This window comes from Mustelus asterias, chromosome 5, assembly GCF_964213995.1.
Source record: "Mustelus asterias chromosome 5, sMusAst1.hap1.1, whole genome shotgun sequence".
NCBI classification, from domain to species: domain Eukaryota; kingdom Metazoa; phylum Chordata; class Chondrichthyes; order Carcharhiniformes; family Triakidae; genus Mustelus; species Mustelus asterias.
The window spans coordinates 51,284,130-51,300,256 of record NC_135805.1 but is presented as its reverse complement, the minus strand read 5'-3'; the positions used below and the strand labels follow the sequence as shown (position 1 = coordinate 51,300,256).

General features: G+C 41.5%; 1 protein-coding gene across 1 annotated transcript in view; it reads right to left on the bottom strand.

The window, feature by feature from the left end:
* The window catches only part of pex7 (peroxisomal biogenesis factor 7), a 95,884-nt gene that overhangs the window by 39,222 nt on the left and 40,535 nt on the right, over window positions 1-16,127 (bottom strand). The window contains exons 6-7 of the mRNA XM_078212579.1: window positions 739-845; window positions 433-546 (exon numbers count right to left, since the gene is read on the bottom strand). Coding sequence (XP_078068705.1) covers window positions 433-546; window positions 739-845 — 221 coding nt within the window. The remainder of the gene's footprint in view (window positions 1-432; window positions 547-738; window positions 846-16,127) is intronic.

Sequence of the window (16,127 nt, the reverse complement as noted above, 5' to 3'; positions counted from 1 at the left end):
GTAATAAGCAGTGAATCATCAAAGTAGTCAAGGTTGAATAAAAGCAATAAACAGCAACAACAAACATAAGGAAATCACCAGTGAAACAGCCAAGCTGAAAACCATTACTAACAATCAGGGATGGGTAGATCTTCTCATTGATTGTACAAAGTAATAAAGTGTAATATTTACTATCCCTTTCCTGGTGTGTACAATTTTTAAAGTATCTGCAAGAGCCACCAATCTACAAACTGGTCAGCTTCTTAACCTTTACACAACTGGAACTGGTGAAATCCTGAAATAAAAAGGTTACGCGTAACATGAGCATAGTAGAATTAAGTGAGCTAAATCTCCTGAGCTGATACTTCTCAGAACACTGAGAATCACAAGTTTAAACCATTAAAAAAAATTCAATCACCAGTGATAAGCTACAAGCCAGAAACAGTAACTTACTTTCACCCTTCGTATAGCATAAGTATGGCCAGCGAGATGATGTACTGGCTGTCGGATATTTCTCAGGTCCCAACACCTTAAGGTGCAGTCAACTGCTCCAGTCACGAGCACATTCTAAATTAAATATAACACAATTTTATTCTTTATATTATTTTTCCATTTTTACTTTTAATCCCAATATCAACAACCATCAAACTGGAATGGGTTTATTCAATTAATTGATCTCTAAAAATAGTACGGTGCAGACTCGATGGGCTGAATTGCCTCCTCCCGCACTGCAGGGATTCTATGATTTTAAATCGTTACCTGATCATATTTACTCCAGTCACAGCTCAGTATCTCTGCTTGATGAGCAGGAATGATTATTCTGGCTCCTGCTGTCTTTATATCCCAGATTCGTAGAGTGTTGTCACCTGAAATTAAATGGAGTACACTCTTAGGTCTTTCATTTCTTCAATTCAAGTCAGCTTCTCAAATTTACACTTGGAAAAACAGATGAGCCAGCTCAACCTCTGTACAATCAGAACAGATTCTAGCAATGCTCATTTCTTATCAGAAACATCAAGTAGAAGTGTTTGGGAGCTTCAGGTTTTTAGGTGTCCAGATGACCAACAACCTGTCCTGGTCCCCCCATGCCGACACTATAGTTAAGAAAGCCTACCATCGCTTCGACTTTCTCAGAAGACTAAGGAAATTTGGCATGTTAGCTACAACTCTCACCAACTTTTACAGATGCACCATAGAAAGCATTCTTTCTGGTTGTATCACAGCTTGGGATGGCTCCTGCTCTGCCCAAGATTGCAAGAAACTACCAAGGGTCGTGAGTGAAGCCCTGTCCATCACGCAAACCAGCCTTCCATCCATTGACTCTGTCTATACTTCCCACTGCTTCAGAAAAGCAGCCAGCATAATCAAGGACCCCACGCACCCTGTACATAATCTCTTCTACCTTCTTCCATCAGGAAAAAGATATAAAAGTCTGAGGTCACCTACCAACCGACTCAAGAACAGCTTCTTCCCTGCTGCCATCAGACCTTTGAATGGACCTACCTCGCACTAAGTTGATCTTTCTCTGCACCCTCGCTATGACTGTAACACTACATTCTGCACTCTCACCTTTCCTTCTCTATGAACAGTATGCTTTGTCTGTATAGCATGCAAGAAACAATACTTTTCACTGTATGCTAATACATGTGACAATAATAAATCAAATCAAATCACAATCATGCTCAATTTGTTGGCCATCGAATTCCATGGGATTCTACTGGCCTTCCATTGTAACTCTAAGGTACTGTTGAGAAACTGGTTACATGGGGTTGCAAAAATTTCTAGATTGCCAAAGAAACAGAAATTATGTACATCCCTTACAAGGCAAATGTCCACCTAGCAGAGTGAAGGGGTGGAAACAGAGGCAGGGATTCTAAGTTACAGATGTTCCTGCTGCTGAGCTCACATAGGACTTGATGTAGTATTGACAGGTGGAATGGAGTTCATTTCTGGGAGTATTACATTGAAAAATAAGGAAGTTAAACTAAATGTACACAGAATCTTGGTTAGATTGCACTTAGAATACAGAGAAAGTTCTAGTCTCCATGTTAAAAAAAAATTTAGAAGTATCAGAGAAGGTCCAAAAATGATTTGCAAGGATGATACCTACTAGTTATAATGATTAGGAGAGACTGAATAACTAGGCGCTCCTCTCTCTACATAACAGAAGAATGACCTAATGGAGATATTTAAAATTATGAAGGGTTTCAATAGAGTAAATGTAGAAAAGATGTTTCCACTTGTAGAAGGGTACAAAACTGGTTCCAAAATAAGACACACATAGAAACATACATAGAAAATAGGAGTAGGCCATTCGGCGCTTCGAGCCTGCTCTGCCATTCATTATGATCGTGGCCGATAATCAAATTCAATATCCTGATCCCACATTCCTCCCATATCCCTTGATCCCTTTAGCCCCAAGAGCTATATCTAATTTCTTCTTGAAATCACAAAATGTTTTTTCCTCAACTACATTTTGTGGCTGTTGTAAAGGGGAAAATACAGGGGGGGGCACACTTTAAAATGGCAATACAGCACACTCTAAAATGGCTGCCTGGCACATACAGGGTTAACTGGGAAAGAAGCCAGAAAAGCAGACACAGGCTCCCGCTGTTCAGAAATCACGTCAAACCAAAACCTAACAGACAAGCCACTTCCAAAGTACAGACAGTGACTCATAGCAAACAAACACCTCAGGAAGCCAAAGCCAAGGGTCAAAACATCTTTTTAAGATAAGGAAACCCCAAAACAAAGAGCTTAGATTAATGTTAAAGGAACGCGGGAAATATGAATGCGAGGGAACCGATTAGCACCTGAACGAGACGAAACTAGCCATTGATAGATACAGACATAAGGAGATGTACCCATTCATAAAATGCTAAATGTCTATACCTGTTTGTACTTTTGTAAACATGAGGAAATGTACCCATTCATAAAATGTTAAATACTTGTACTCACTTAAACAATGTGATAATGTTCGAATCACCGGTTTACCCATTGTGTAAAGGGTATAAAAATGAACCGCTCCCGACATACTATTGAGAGAAGGTTTGCTACAGACATGTGCCTTGTCTCCACGGAGCTCCGTTTAATAAATCGTATTTTCTGAATCTCGAAGTCTGACTACTAGTGGATTTTTCCCACAACAGCTGTGAATTCCACACATTCACCACTCTCTGGATGAAGAAATTTCACCTCACCTCTCACAGTCACGGTCTCAGACATCAATCTGACTACATTAAAGTCTATGAAGAATTAATCAACAGATTAATTTTGGTGAGCATCTCTTGGGGTAATATTTACAATGTTAGGAATGGCTGAATGGCAAACGCCCCAGTTGTATTGACAATGGTACTGCGGCATAAAAACCAGGAAGGTTCCTGATAATTTATGATATATTAGCCATTGTCACTAATGAAGCAGTATTGCCAATCAGCCTCGGCATCATCCTATGCTCAGGAGAAAAAGAAATGGTCAGATTTCTGCTCCCTAATCAGCATACAACAAAACTGCTGAGAGTTCAAACTGGTGACTCTTCACAATGGATGGCCTTGCCTGATGAACTCTAGTGTTTGCATATCTCTATTTGGTCTTATACAAGATAGTTATCTTTTATAATGTGGATGCCAGGATCTGATCGGATTTCACCCGGATGCATTGAAATAAAAGACCCATTTCCCGTACTCCAAAAATGCTACGGTCATTGTTATGAAGGAGGTCTATTGCTTGAACTACTTCCGCCTCTGAGCATTATTTGGAAAATGAGTTTATTTGACCATTTGAGAAAGTGGTTGGTTTTCTTTAGAAAGTAACTTCCAACAAAATATTTTTGTTTATTCTGAATGTTCAAATCAAATTGCTTAATTCAATATACATTATATTAAATTATCAGCATTTTATCAGCTGTATAGCAGATGACAATGGACAAGGGAAAGAAATAGATCTTTAATAAATCTAATCTCAGTGAGCCAAATGAGAGACTATAATTCTTGTGAGGAAGCTGCAGAGTGTTTTCTGGGAGGGAAAACCATTTATCAGCTGCAGTATATGTCCAATACCCAACCATGACCTCAAAACTTTAATCTGCAATGACAACAAATGATTATACGTTGGGCACTTTGCAATGATTTTTACCTACCCTTTGCAGATTCTTTATTTCGATTCATTTTTGTGGGATGTGGACATTGCTGGCTAAGCCAACATTTATCTCCCATCCCTAGTTGCCCTGGAGAAAGTGGTGGTGAGCTGCCTTCCTGAACCAGTGCAGTCCCTAAAGTGTAGATGCACACATGGTGCTGTTAGGGAGGGAGTTCCAGGATTTTGACCCAGCGCCAGTAAAGGAACATGATAAATTTCCAAGTCAGGATGGTGAGTGGCTTGGAGAGGAACCTTCAGGTGATGCTGGTGTGTTGAGCTTCTTGAATGTTGTTGAAGCGGCCCTCATCCAGGCAAGAGGAGAGTATTCCATCACACTTCTGACTTGTGCCTTGTAGATGGTGGACAGACTTTGGGGAGTCAGGAGGTGAGTTACTTGCTGCAGAATTCCTGGACTCTGACCTGCTCTTGTAGCTATAGTATTTATATGGCTAGCCCAGTTCTGCTTGATGACAACCCCCAAGATGTTGATAGTGGGGGATTCAGCAATGGTATTGCCATTGAATGTCAAGGGGCAATGGATAAATTTTCTCTTGCTGGGGATGGTAATTTCCTGTTACTTGTGTGGCATGAATATTATTTACCATTTCTCAGTTCAAGCTGGATATTGTGCGGGTTTTGCTGCATTTGGACATGGATTGCTTCTGTGTCTGAGGAGTCACGAATAGTGCTGAACATTGTGCAGCCAACAGCGAACATCCCCACTTCTGACTTTATGATAGAAGGAAGCTCAGTGGTGAAGCAACTGGAGGTGGTTGGGTCTAGGACACTACCCTGAGGAACTCCTGAATTGATGTCCTGGAAATGATTTGATTGACCTCCAACCAACTTTAATCATCTAAAATAAAAGCAGAATACTGCAGATGTGGGAACCTGAAATAAAAACAGAGTAAGATGGGAAAATTCAGCAAGTCGGGCTCGATCTGCAGGGAGAGAAAAGAGAGGTCATTTTTTAAAAATTCATTCATAGGTCACGGGCACCGCTGGCTGGCCAGCATTTGTTACCCATCCCTAGTTGCCCTTGAACTGAGTGACTTGCTAGGTCGTTTCAGATGGCAGTTGAGAGTCAACTACATTGCTGTGGCTCTGGAGTCACATGTCGGCCAGACCAGGTAAGGACGGCAGATTTCCTTCCCTAAAGGACCAGAATGAACCAGATGGGTTTTTCCGACAATTGACAATGGTTTTATGGTCATTAGTAGGTTCTTAATTCCAGATTTCTTTTACACATTGAATTCAAATTCTACCATCTGCCTTCTAAATTATAATGTGGAGAAGCCGGCGTTGGACTGGGGTGAACACAGTAAGAGTTTTAACAACACCAGGTTAAAGTCCAACAGGTTTATTTGGTAGCAAATACCATTAGCTTTCGGAGCACTGCTCCTTCATCAGATGGAGTGGAAATGTGGAAATGTGATGAGCACATTTCCACTCCATCTGACGAAGGAGCAGCGCTCCGAAAGCTAATGGTATTTGCTACCAAATAAACCTGTTGGACTTTAACCTGGTGTTGTTAAAACTCTTACTGTGTTCTAAATTATAGGTAAGGTAAGGTTTTGATAAAATTTCCTTTACTTTATCCTTGATGCTATCCTTCAGGTACAAGCTGGACACAAATCAACCACGAAGCCCAAAACATTCTCGGATGTCTTGGGAGGGAGTTACTTGCACAAGTAACTCACATTATTTATATAAGTTACACATAAAGTACAACACACTGAAATTGCCTTGATATTTTAACAAAAGTTCTCTGTCCAAATGCATCCTTGTCTGTGGTAACAGCCCCATCCCCAAGCTACAGAGCCTGTGACAGAACTTTTGACACCAATAAATAAACTTTATACTCAAGATTCCTGCACATTTTCTTTATTGATTCATGGGGCATGGGCTTCGCTGGCTGGCCAGCATTTATTGCCCATCCCTAGTTGCCCAAGGGCAGTTGAGAGTCAACCACATTGCTGTGGCTCTGGAGACACATGTAGGCCAGACCAAGTAAGGATGGCAGATTTCTTTCCCTAAAGGACGTTAGTGAACCAATTGGGTTTTTACAACAATCGACAATGGTTTCATGGTCATCAGTAGATTTTTAATTCCAGGTATTTTTATTGAATTCAAATTCCACCATCTGCCATGGAGGAATGTTTGAACCTGGGTCCCCAGAACATTAGCTGAGTTTCTGGATTAATAGTCTTGCGACAATACCACTCAGGCCATCACCTCCCCTCAGAGTCTCTCTTGAGATTACAACCCAGTATTCAGCTGCAGAAAAGAAAGGGCCATGTTTCTCTTAATTTATTGTAATTTTTTTAGCTTTATGATCCCTGATGAGATGTGAACTAAATGTTCAGTTTCTTTTATTATTTTTATGGTATATGTATAACGCATTTTAAAAACTGAAAAGCTTTTGCAATTGCAGACTCCTAAATACGTTGTGCCTATTTGTGCATGAATGAGCTGAGACTTTAATTTTCACAATTAAGAGGAACTATGTGGGGTAGATTTTGCAGTTTCCTTGACCTGATTGTTTATGTTGATTTGGCTCCATTGACATTATTGAAATGCTAGAACTTGACAACAGCAGAATGAACACAGAATTGGTGAATTTTTAGGTCTAAATTGCAGGTTCCACCCAGAGGAAAATTCCAGTCACTGATGTTTAAACATGTAAAATTGTGCCCTGCACATTACTGTTGCGCAAGTATTATACCGGAGCCAGGCATCTCAAACAGACACCTTCCTTCAACTGTAATATTTAGGCAGCTCTAAATGAAACCAAACAGTGGTTAATAGCTACTTGCCAATAAAGTCATCAATTACACTGTCAAAAGTTTTCTTTGAATAGCTAAATAATCAAAACTACCCATATTGCTTCCACTTAAATAAATACCTTCAATGCTGCCATACACAACTGTACTGTTCTAATGATAGTAATATTTAACATTAACTAGAAATTAGAAGTTTAGTGTGTTCATTATGAAGTTTTCTCCAATTATCTTTTTGATAATAGGGTAGAGTAGCAAATGTCCTATTTTACTGTTAGTTATTAAGGTGGAGTTTGGCTTATTACATTCAATAAGAGATCAAGGTATAGCTTCTCATTTCATGATAATACATATAATTTCTTATCCTGCATTCCTTATTTGAATTAGTAAGTCAGCTTATTAAATATATGCACTTTACTGGACAGTTCCTCACTGTTTCTTGTTACATTGGCCTGGAATTTTCAATATAAATAACGGTAAGGCTATCAACGCTCGCCATTATAATGGAAGAAATCTGAAATACACCTGAAGTCCACTGATGCACAGTTATGAACATCCAAATTAGGAGCAGCAGGTTAATGATCCCCTCGAGTCAGTTCTGCCATTCAATATTTCATCTGATTGTAAATTCAACTCCATATTCCTGCCTATCCCCAGATAACCTTTCAATCCTTTGTTTCTCAAGAATCTACCTACCTCTGCCTTCAAAATGTTCAAAGTACCTGCTTGCACTGTCTTTTCAGGAAAAGAGTTCCAGAGACTCACAATCCTCAGAGAAAAAAATTATTTTCATCTTTATCCTGAATGGGGAATCCCTTATTTTTTAAACAGTGACCCGAGTACAAGATTGTCCCACAAGAAGAAACATCCTCTCCACATCGACCCCATCAAAAGCCGTCAGGCGGTTATATGTTTCAATCAAGTCACTTCTTACATTTCTAAACTCAAGGTTAAACTTAGAAATTCAGCAGTTGCAGTCAGAGATACCCTGTTGTCAGAGATACCCTGTTCCTCTATAGGATGTGCTGTTGCAATCTTCACCAAAAGACTCAGCACTGAGATGGTTATTACGGTGTGGACTTGCTGTAGTTGTCCAACAACTTTGAGATTAAACCGGCTGAGAAAGGTTAGGGCTGATGCATTCAGGAGTGAATTTTTTACGTTGCAACAGATGATTATTACTTCTGAATAATCTCTCTGGCCCTGAAAAGCAATTTTGAAAGTCTCATTTCTTCAGAAGGAAATGACTTTGGAAATGTTTTAAAATGTACTTTTTCTGTTTGCCTTTTATTGCTTGCCCTTAATTCCATCTTTATTTCGCTTTCTATGCATCACTTAAATCAAACTTATATTTCTTGCTTTATACTTCCTGGTTTGAATGTTGTGCATCTCTGTAATGATTCTCCAAACTGACTGGTTTAACTTTGATGTTGCTTTTCCTGTCCACTTACAACACAGATCACTTGAAGAGGGCAGAAAACTGAACAAGACACCAGAGGTGGAATTCTCCCATCCGGGACTAAGTCCTGTGGCGGAGATAGGGAATGTTTCCCACTGCAGACATCAACAGGAAACGACGCCACATCTTCCATCCCTGGCGTAGTTATTTATGCATCTGGAGGCTTTGTGCCCTATTCTGTGGTGGGGTGGGCTTGGTAAGAACATCAATATTAGGAGCAGGAATAGGCAATTCAGCCCCACAAGCCTGCTCCGCCATTCAATAAGATCATAAGCATAATCAAGGCCCTTATGCAACCCGGACATACTCTCGTCCACAAGATGCAAAAGTCCGAGGTCACGTACCAACCAACTCAAGAGCAGCTTCTTCCTTGCTGCCATCAGATTTTTCAAGGGACCTACCTTATATTAAGTTGATTTTTCTCTACAACCTAGCTATGACTGTAATACTGCATTCCATACCCGCTCCTTTCCTTCTCTATGAACGGTATGCTTTGTCTATATAGCACACAAGAAACAATACGTTTCACTGTATACTAATACATGTGACAATAATAAATCAAATCAAATCAAATCATGGCTGGTCTCATCTCGGCCTCCTCTCCACCTTCCTGCTCGCTCCCCATAACCCTTCATCCTGCCACTAATTAAAAACACATCCATCAGCTCCTTAAATTTGTTTGGTGTTCCAGAATCCACTATACTCTGGGGTATAGAATTCCATAGATTCATAATCCTTTGAATGTAATTCAACCCTTGAAGTAATTCCTCATAATTTCTGTTCTAAATCTGCCACCCCTTAGCCTAGAATTATGGCCTCTCGTTCTAGAGTGTCCAACAAAAGGAAACATTTGCTCTATGTCTAACCTGTCAATCCCCTTTAGCACCTTATATACCTCAATTAGATCTCTTGATGACACTCGTCTCGCTGTCATATCGAGGTGGCACATATGAAAGGCCCCTGACATCTCTGATCCACCATTTATGAAGGAAGGTGGACCTCCTGAAGAAAGAAGATGGACCTCCAGGAACATTCTGAGGCTGGAAGATGGACCTTCTCAAAGACAATGAAGGTGGAAGATCCAACTGATAGATGTGCAAATCACATGAACATGTTTTTCAAGCCTTTACAAGCCTGAAGGCTTTGGTTTGTAGTGAGAAAGAGTATAAACATGCTATGTACGATGGCCTGGTTCAACATATCAATCTGCTGTGCCACACAGCAATATGATATAGGCTTGTTTCTACTGTGATTGCTTCACACAAATTTCTGAACTTAATTGAATCATTGAGTGGAAATTGGGTGTATATTTGTGAGAGAAGAAAATAAAGTCACAAAGCGGTTTGAAAGATTATGTTCACTGCTGTGGAGCTCAAGGTTCCAGGATCACTGGCAGCCTCCAACCCGAACTCCGGAGGCAGCCCCGACTTCAGCATACCACCATTATCCAGTCATGTTCAGGACCGGGATGTTTTTCTGCTGGTGTCGCGGAGAATCGAGCATGGGGGGGGGGGATTGATTCCGTATCCCACTGGCAGGATGAAAATCAGCTTCCCACCAACCTCCAGCAGGATTCCTGAACGAATACTTTGCATCAGTATTCACAAAGGAGAGGGACATGTTGACTGGTAGTGTCTCAGAGAGATGTGTTGACCCGTTAGAAAAAATCTCAATTACAAGGGAGGAAGTGTTAGATATTTTAGGAAACATTAAGACAGACAAATCCCCAGGGCCGGATGGCATCTATCCTAGACTCCTCAGGGAGGCAAGAGATGAAATTGCTGGGCCTCTAACAGAAATCTTTGTCTCTTCACTGGACACAGGTGAGGTCCCAGAGGATTGGAGGATAGCAAATGTGGTCCCGTTATTTAAGAAGGGTAGCAAGGATAACCCGGGTAATTATAGACCGGTGAGCTTGACGTCCGTGGTAGGGAAATTGTTGGAGAAGATTCTTAGAGATAGGATATATGCGTATTTAGAACTGAATAATCTCATTAGCAATAGACAGCATGGTTTTGTACGAGGGAGGTCATGCCTCACAAATTTGGTTGAGGTTTTTGAGGAGGTGACAAAAACGATTGACGAGGGAAGGGCCGTGGATGTCGCCTATATGGATTTTAGTAAAGCGTTTGACAAGGTCCCTCATGGCAGGCTGGTGCAAAAGGTTAAATCTCATCGTATAAAAGGTGAGCTAGTTAGATGGGTGGAGAACTGGCTTAGCCATAGAAGACAGAGGGTAACACTGGAGGGGTCTTTTTCTGGTTGAAGGTCTGTGACTAGTGGAGTTCCGCAGGGCTCTGTACTGGGACCTCTGCTGTTTGTGATATATAGAAATGATTTGGAGGAAGATGTAGCTGGTGTGATCAGTAAGTTTGCGGACGACACGAAGATTGCTGGAGTTGCGGATAGTGATGAACATTTACAGAGAATATAGATAGGCTGGAACATTGGGCAGAGAAATGGCAGATGGAATTTAATCCAGATAAATGCGAAGTGATGCATTTCGGTAGATCTAATGTAAGGGGGAGCTATACAATAAATGGCAGAACCATCAGGAGTATAGACACACAGAGGGACCTGGGTGTACAAGTCCACAGATCCTTAAAGGTGGCAGCACAGGTGGAGAGGGTGCTAAAGAAGGCATATGGCATGCTTGCCTTTATTGGATGGGGCATAGAATATAAAAGATGGCATATGATGTTGCGGCTGTATAGAACGTTGGTTAGGCCACATTTGGAATACTGCGTCCAGTTCTGGTCGCCACACTACCAGAAGGACGTGGAGGCTTTGGAGAGAGTACAGAGAAGGTTTACCAGGATGTTGCCTGGTATGGAGGGGTTAGCTATGAGGAGAGATTGGGTAAACTGGGGATGTTCTCCCTGGAAAGACGGAGGATGAGGGGCGACCTAATAGAGGTGTATAAAACTATGAAGGGCATAGATAGGGTGAACAGTGGGAAGCTTTCTCCCAGGTCGGAGGTGACGAACACAAGGGGTCACAGGTTCAAGGTGAGGGGGGCAAGGTTCAACACAGATGTCAGGGGGACGTATTTTACACAGAGGGTGGTGGGGGCCTGGAATGCACTCCCAAGCAAGGTGATTGAGGTGGACACGCTGGGATCGTTTAAGACTTATCTAGATAGCCACATGAACAGACTGGGAATAGAGGGATACAAACGAATGGTCTAGTTGGGCACATGAGCGGCACAGGCTTGGAGGGCTGAAGGGCCTGTTCCTGTGCTGTATTGTTCTTTGTTCTTTGTACTTACAGCACCGCGATGCGTAGTGGAGGACGTGCCTTGCCTACATCAACAGGGATTAAGTGATAATAGTCGAGAGCTTCAAGTTTCTAGGTGTTCAGATCACCAACAACCTGTCCTGGTCACTCCACACCAACATTATAGTTAAGAAAGCCCACCAACGCCTCTACTTTCTCAGGAGGCTAAGGAAAGTTGGCATGTCCACTATGACTCTCACCAACTTTTACAGATGCACCTTAGAAAGCATCCTTTCTGGTTGTATCACAGCTTGGTATGGCTGCTGCTCTGTCCAAGACCGTAAGAAACTACAAAGGGTTGTGTTGAATGGTTGAATGAAGCCCAGTCCATCACACAAACCATCCTCCCATCCATTGAATCTGTCTACATTTCTAACTGCTTCGGAAAAGTAGCCAGCATAATCAGAGACCCCATGCACCCCGGAGATGTTTTCTTCCACCTTCTTCCGTCAGGAAAAAGATACAAAAGTCTGAGGTCACGTACCAACCGACTCAAGAACAGCTTCTTCCCTGCTGCTGTCAGACTTTTGAATGGCCCTACCTCATATTAAGTTGATCTTTCTCTACACCCTAGATATGACTGTAACACTGCCTTCTGCACCCTGTCCATTCCATCTCTATGTATGGTATGCTTTGTCTGTGCGCAAGAAACAATACTTTTCACTGAAGACTAATAGATGTGACAATAATAATAAATGAAATCAAATCAAATGGGCTGCATCCCTGTCCAGGAAATTCTCAGCAACAAAAGAGAGCAAAAATAGTTCCTGTGCCCCACCTTCCTGAATTCGGCATTGAAAAGACAGCATTCAAATTCAGTTCAGGAGCTTTTAACTCGTATCCAGTGGTGTTGAATAAGTAATCACTCGCTTCAGACCCCTCAAACCTGATTTCCACCCTGACAAAAAGGCAGCCTTTTACTTTTTGGTCAGTAAAGCCCCACAATCACCTAGATTGAATTTAAATGTTCTGTCAAACCATTAAGCTGCAAAACATATTTAAAGATCATTTGCATCAATTCTTTATGGGCCACTAGCTAATCATGTGAGCATTTTTTTTTCAAGCCTGAAGGTTTTGGTTAGCAGTGAAGGAATGAAAGAGTATAAACATGCTATGTACACTGATCTGGTTCACCATATCAATAAATCAATCTGCTCTGCCTATGATATAGGTTTGTTTCTACTGTGATTCCTTCACATAAATTCCTGAACTTAACTGGGTCGTTGAGTGGAAATTGGGTGTTTATTTGTGGGAGAAGAAAATAAAGTCATAAAGTGGTTTGTAAGATTATGTTCGGTCTGCGTGATTTGTTTTTTTTAAACATTTCTTATTACTTCCCCTGCTCCAAAATATCCAGAAGGGACAGAGCTGAACGCGACAAGGATAAGTGGAGACAAAGATCACATTTTCCACAAAACATGATGTTTCCTCTGCAGCTGGAACCATGGAAATGTCGTCTACTGATTCCAACTGGTTATGGTTAAATAATCCGAGCTTCCAACATCAGACAAATCCACGGAGTGTGATTTCCAGATGTAAGCAAAGCCATAACCAAAGCGGAAAACAGCAAGTTGCATCTGTTACTTGGAGACATTGATGTGTTCTTCCTTTCTTCTCTCCACTCTTTTCTTCCTTCATAGCCCACCTGGTTGTAAGATTTTCAAATATTTTCTCTGCCTTTCCAGCAGACTAAGAGAAACGATGGAGACAGAGCCATCCCAAGAAGCAGCAGCTGTGCAATTCCTTTTAAAATTATAGGCTGGATAGGGGCTAGAAAGAGTGAGGAAACTAGGCAAGTTAACCATGGAAACATTCTCCTCGTGTCTGCATGGGTTTCCTCTGGGTGCTCCGGTTTCCTCCCACAGTCCAAAGATGTGCGGGTTAGGTTGATTGGCCATGCTAAAATTGCCCCTTAGTGTCCTGAGATGTGTAGGTTAGAGGGATTAGCGGGTAAAATATGTAGGGATATGGGGGTAGGGCCTGGGTGGGATTGTGGTCGGTGCAGACTCGATGGGCCGAATGGCCTCTTACTGCACTGTAGGGTTTCTATGTTCTAATATTGCGGCAATAAAGTGCTGAAGAATCTTAAGGGACTAAAATCTATCAAAGAATGCCTAGAAATATACAAAGTCAAATATCATAAGCACATTAGCCTAGGATCCCCAGCAACCCCCATGGCTCCTCGGATCTAAGGGCGTGCATTGCATCAGGATTTTCCAAGGTGCTCCCAATGCAGTAGCAATCAACAGTCAGATGAATTGGAAAATGTTACAGGGAAACCAGAACACCTTTCTCCCACTTTACTTACAGCACCGCAATGAGCTGCACCTACATAACACACCCCTGTCCAGGAAATTCTCAGCAACAAAAGAGAGCAAAAATGGTTCCTCTGCCCCACTTTCCTGAATTCGGCATTGAAAAGATGACATTCAAATGCAGTTCAGGAGCTTTGAACTTGTATCCAGGGGAGTCGAATAAGTAATCACTCACTTCAGACTCCTCAAACCTGATTCCCATCCTGACAAAAAGGCAGCTTTTTACTTTTTGGTCAATAAAGCCCCATAAAGTCACCCATGTACGGGCGGCGCAATGGTTGGCACTGCTGCCTCACAGCGCCAGAGAACTAGGTTCGATTCCCAGCTTGGGTCACTGTCTGTGTGGAGTTTGCACGTTCTCCCCGTGTCTGCGTGGGTTTCCTCCGAGTGCTCCGGTTTCCTCCCACAGTCTGAAAGATGTGCTGGTTAGGTGCATTGACCTGAACATGTGCCGGATTGTGGCAACTAGGGGATTTTCACAGTAACCTCATTGCAATGTTTATGTAAGCCTTAATTGTGACTAATGAATAAACTTCTAATCACCTCGATTGAATTTAAATGTCCTGTCAAACCACTAAGCTGCAAAACATATTTAAAGATCATTTGCATCAATTCTTTATGGGCCACTAGCTAATCATGTGAGCATTTTTTTTTCAAGCCTGAAGGTTTTGGTTAGCAGTGAAGGAATGAAAGAATATAAACATGCTATGTACACTGATCTGGTTCACCATATCAATAAATCAATCTGCTCTGCCTATGATATAGGTTTGTTTCTACTGTGATTCCTTCACATAAATTCCTGAACTTAACTGGGTCGTTGAGTGGAAATTGGGTGTTTGTTTGTGGGAGAAGAAAATAAAGTCATAAAGTGGTTTGTAAGATTATGTTCGGCCTGCGTGATTTGTTTTTTCTTAAACATTTATTACTTCCCCTGCTCCAAAATATCCAGAAGGAACAGAGCTGAACGCTACAAGGATAAGTGGAGACAAAGATCACATTTTCCACAAAACATGATGTTTCCTCTGCAGCTGGAACCATGGAAATGTCGTCTACTGATTCCAACTGGTTATGGTTAAATAATCCGAGCTTCCAATATCGGACAAATCCGTGGAGTGTAATTTCCAGATGTAAGCAAAGCCATAACCAAAGCGGAAAACAGCAAGCTGCATCTGTTACTTGGAGACATTGATGTGTTCTTCCTTTCTTCTTTCCACTCCTTTCTTCTTCCATAGCCCACCTGGTTGTAAGATTTTCCAATATTTCCTCTGCCTTTCCTGCAGATTAAGAGTAACTATGGAGACAGAGCCATCCCAACAAGCAGCAGCTGTGCAATTCCTTTTAAAATTATAGGCTTGTAGGCTGGATAGGGGCTAGAAAGAGTGAGGAAATCAGGCAAGTTAATATCAGCAGCGATAAAGTGCTGAAGAAGCTTAAGGGACTAAAATCTGACAAATCCCAGCACATGATGGCCTATGTCTTATGTTTCTAAAAGAGATAGCTGCAAAAATAGTGGATGTGCTGGCTACGATTTTCCAAAATTCCCTGGATTCAGGAGCGGTCCCACTAGATTGGAAGTTGACAAGTATAACATTGCTTTTCAAGGAAGGAGGGAGAGAGAAAACAGTGAACAACAGCCAGTTAGTCTAATTGGTGGCTCAATCAGTTGCTGGGAAAATGCCAGAATCTATTTTCAAAGAAGTTTTAACAATGCACTCAGAAAAGCACAGTATGATTAGAACCAGTCAATATGGTTTTACCAAAGGGAAATGCTGTTTGGCAGATTTGAGGATGTAGCTAGTAGGGTAGATAAAGAGGAAGCAGTAGATGCAGGGTACCTAGATTTCCAAAAGGTATTTGATAAGGTGCCACACAAAATGTTAATAGGCAACATAAAGGCTCATGGAATTGGGGGTAATATATTAGCATGGATAACAGAACGGTTAAATGATAGAAAACAGAGTGTGGGCATTAATAGGGCTTTTTCAAGTTACCAGGTAATGAATGGTGAAGTGTCACAAGGAACAGTGCTGAGGTCTTAGCCACTTACAGACTATATTAATGACTTAGCTGAAGAGACAGAGAGTATTGTATCTAAGATACCAAGCTAAGTGGAAGCTGTGGGAAGGACACAGAGAGGCTGCAAAGAAATATAGAGATTAGATGAGTGGTCAACCAGATGTC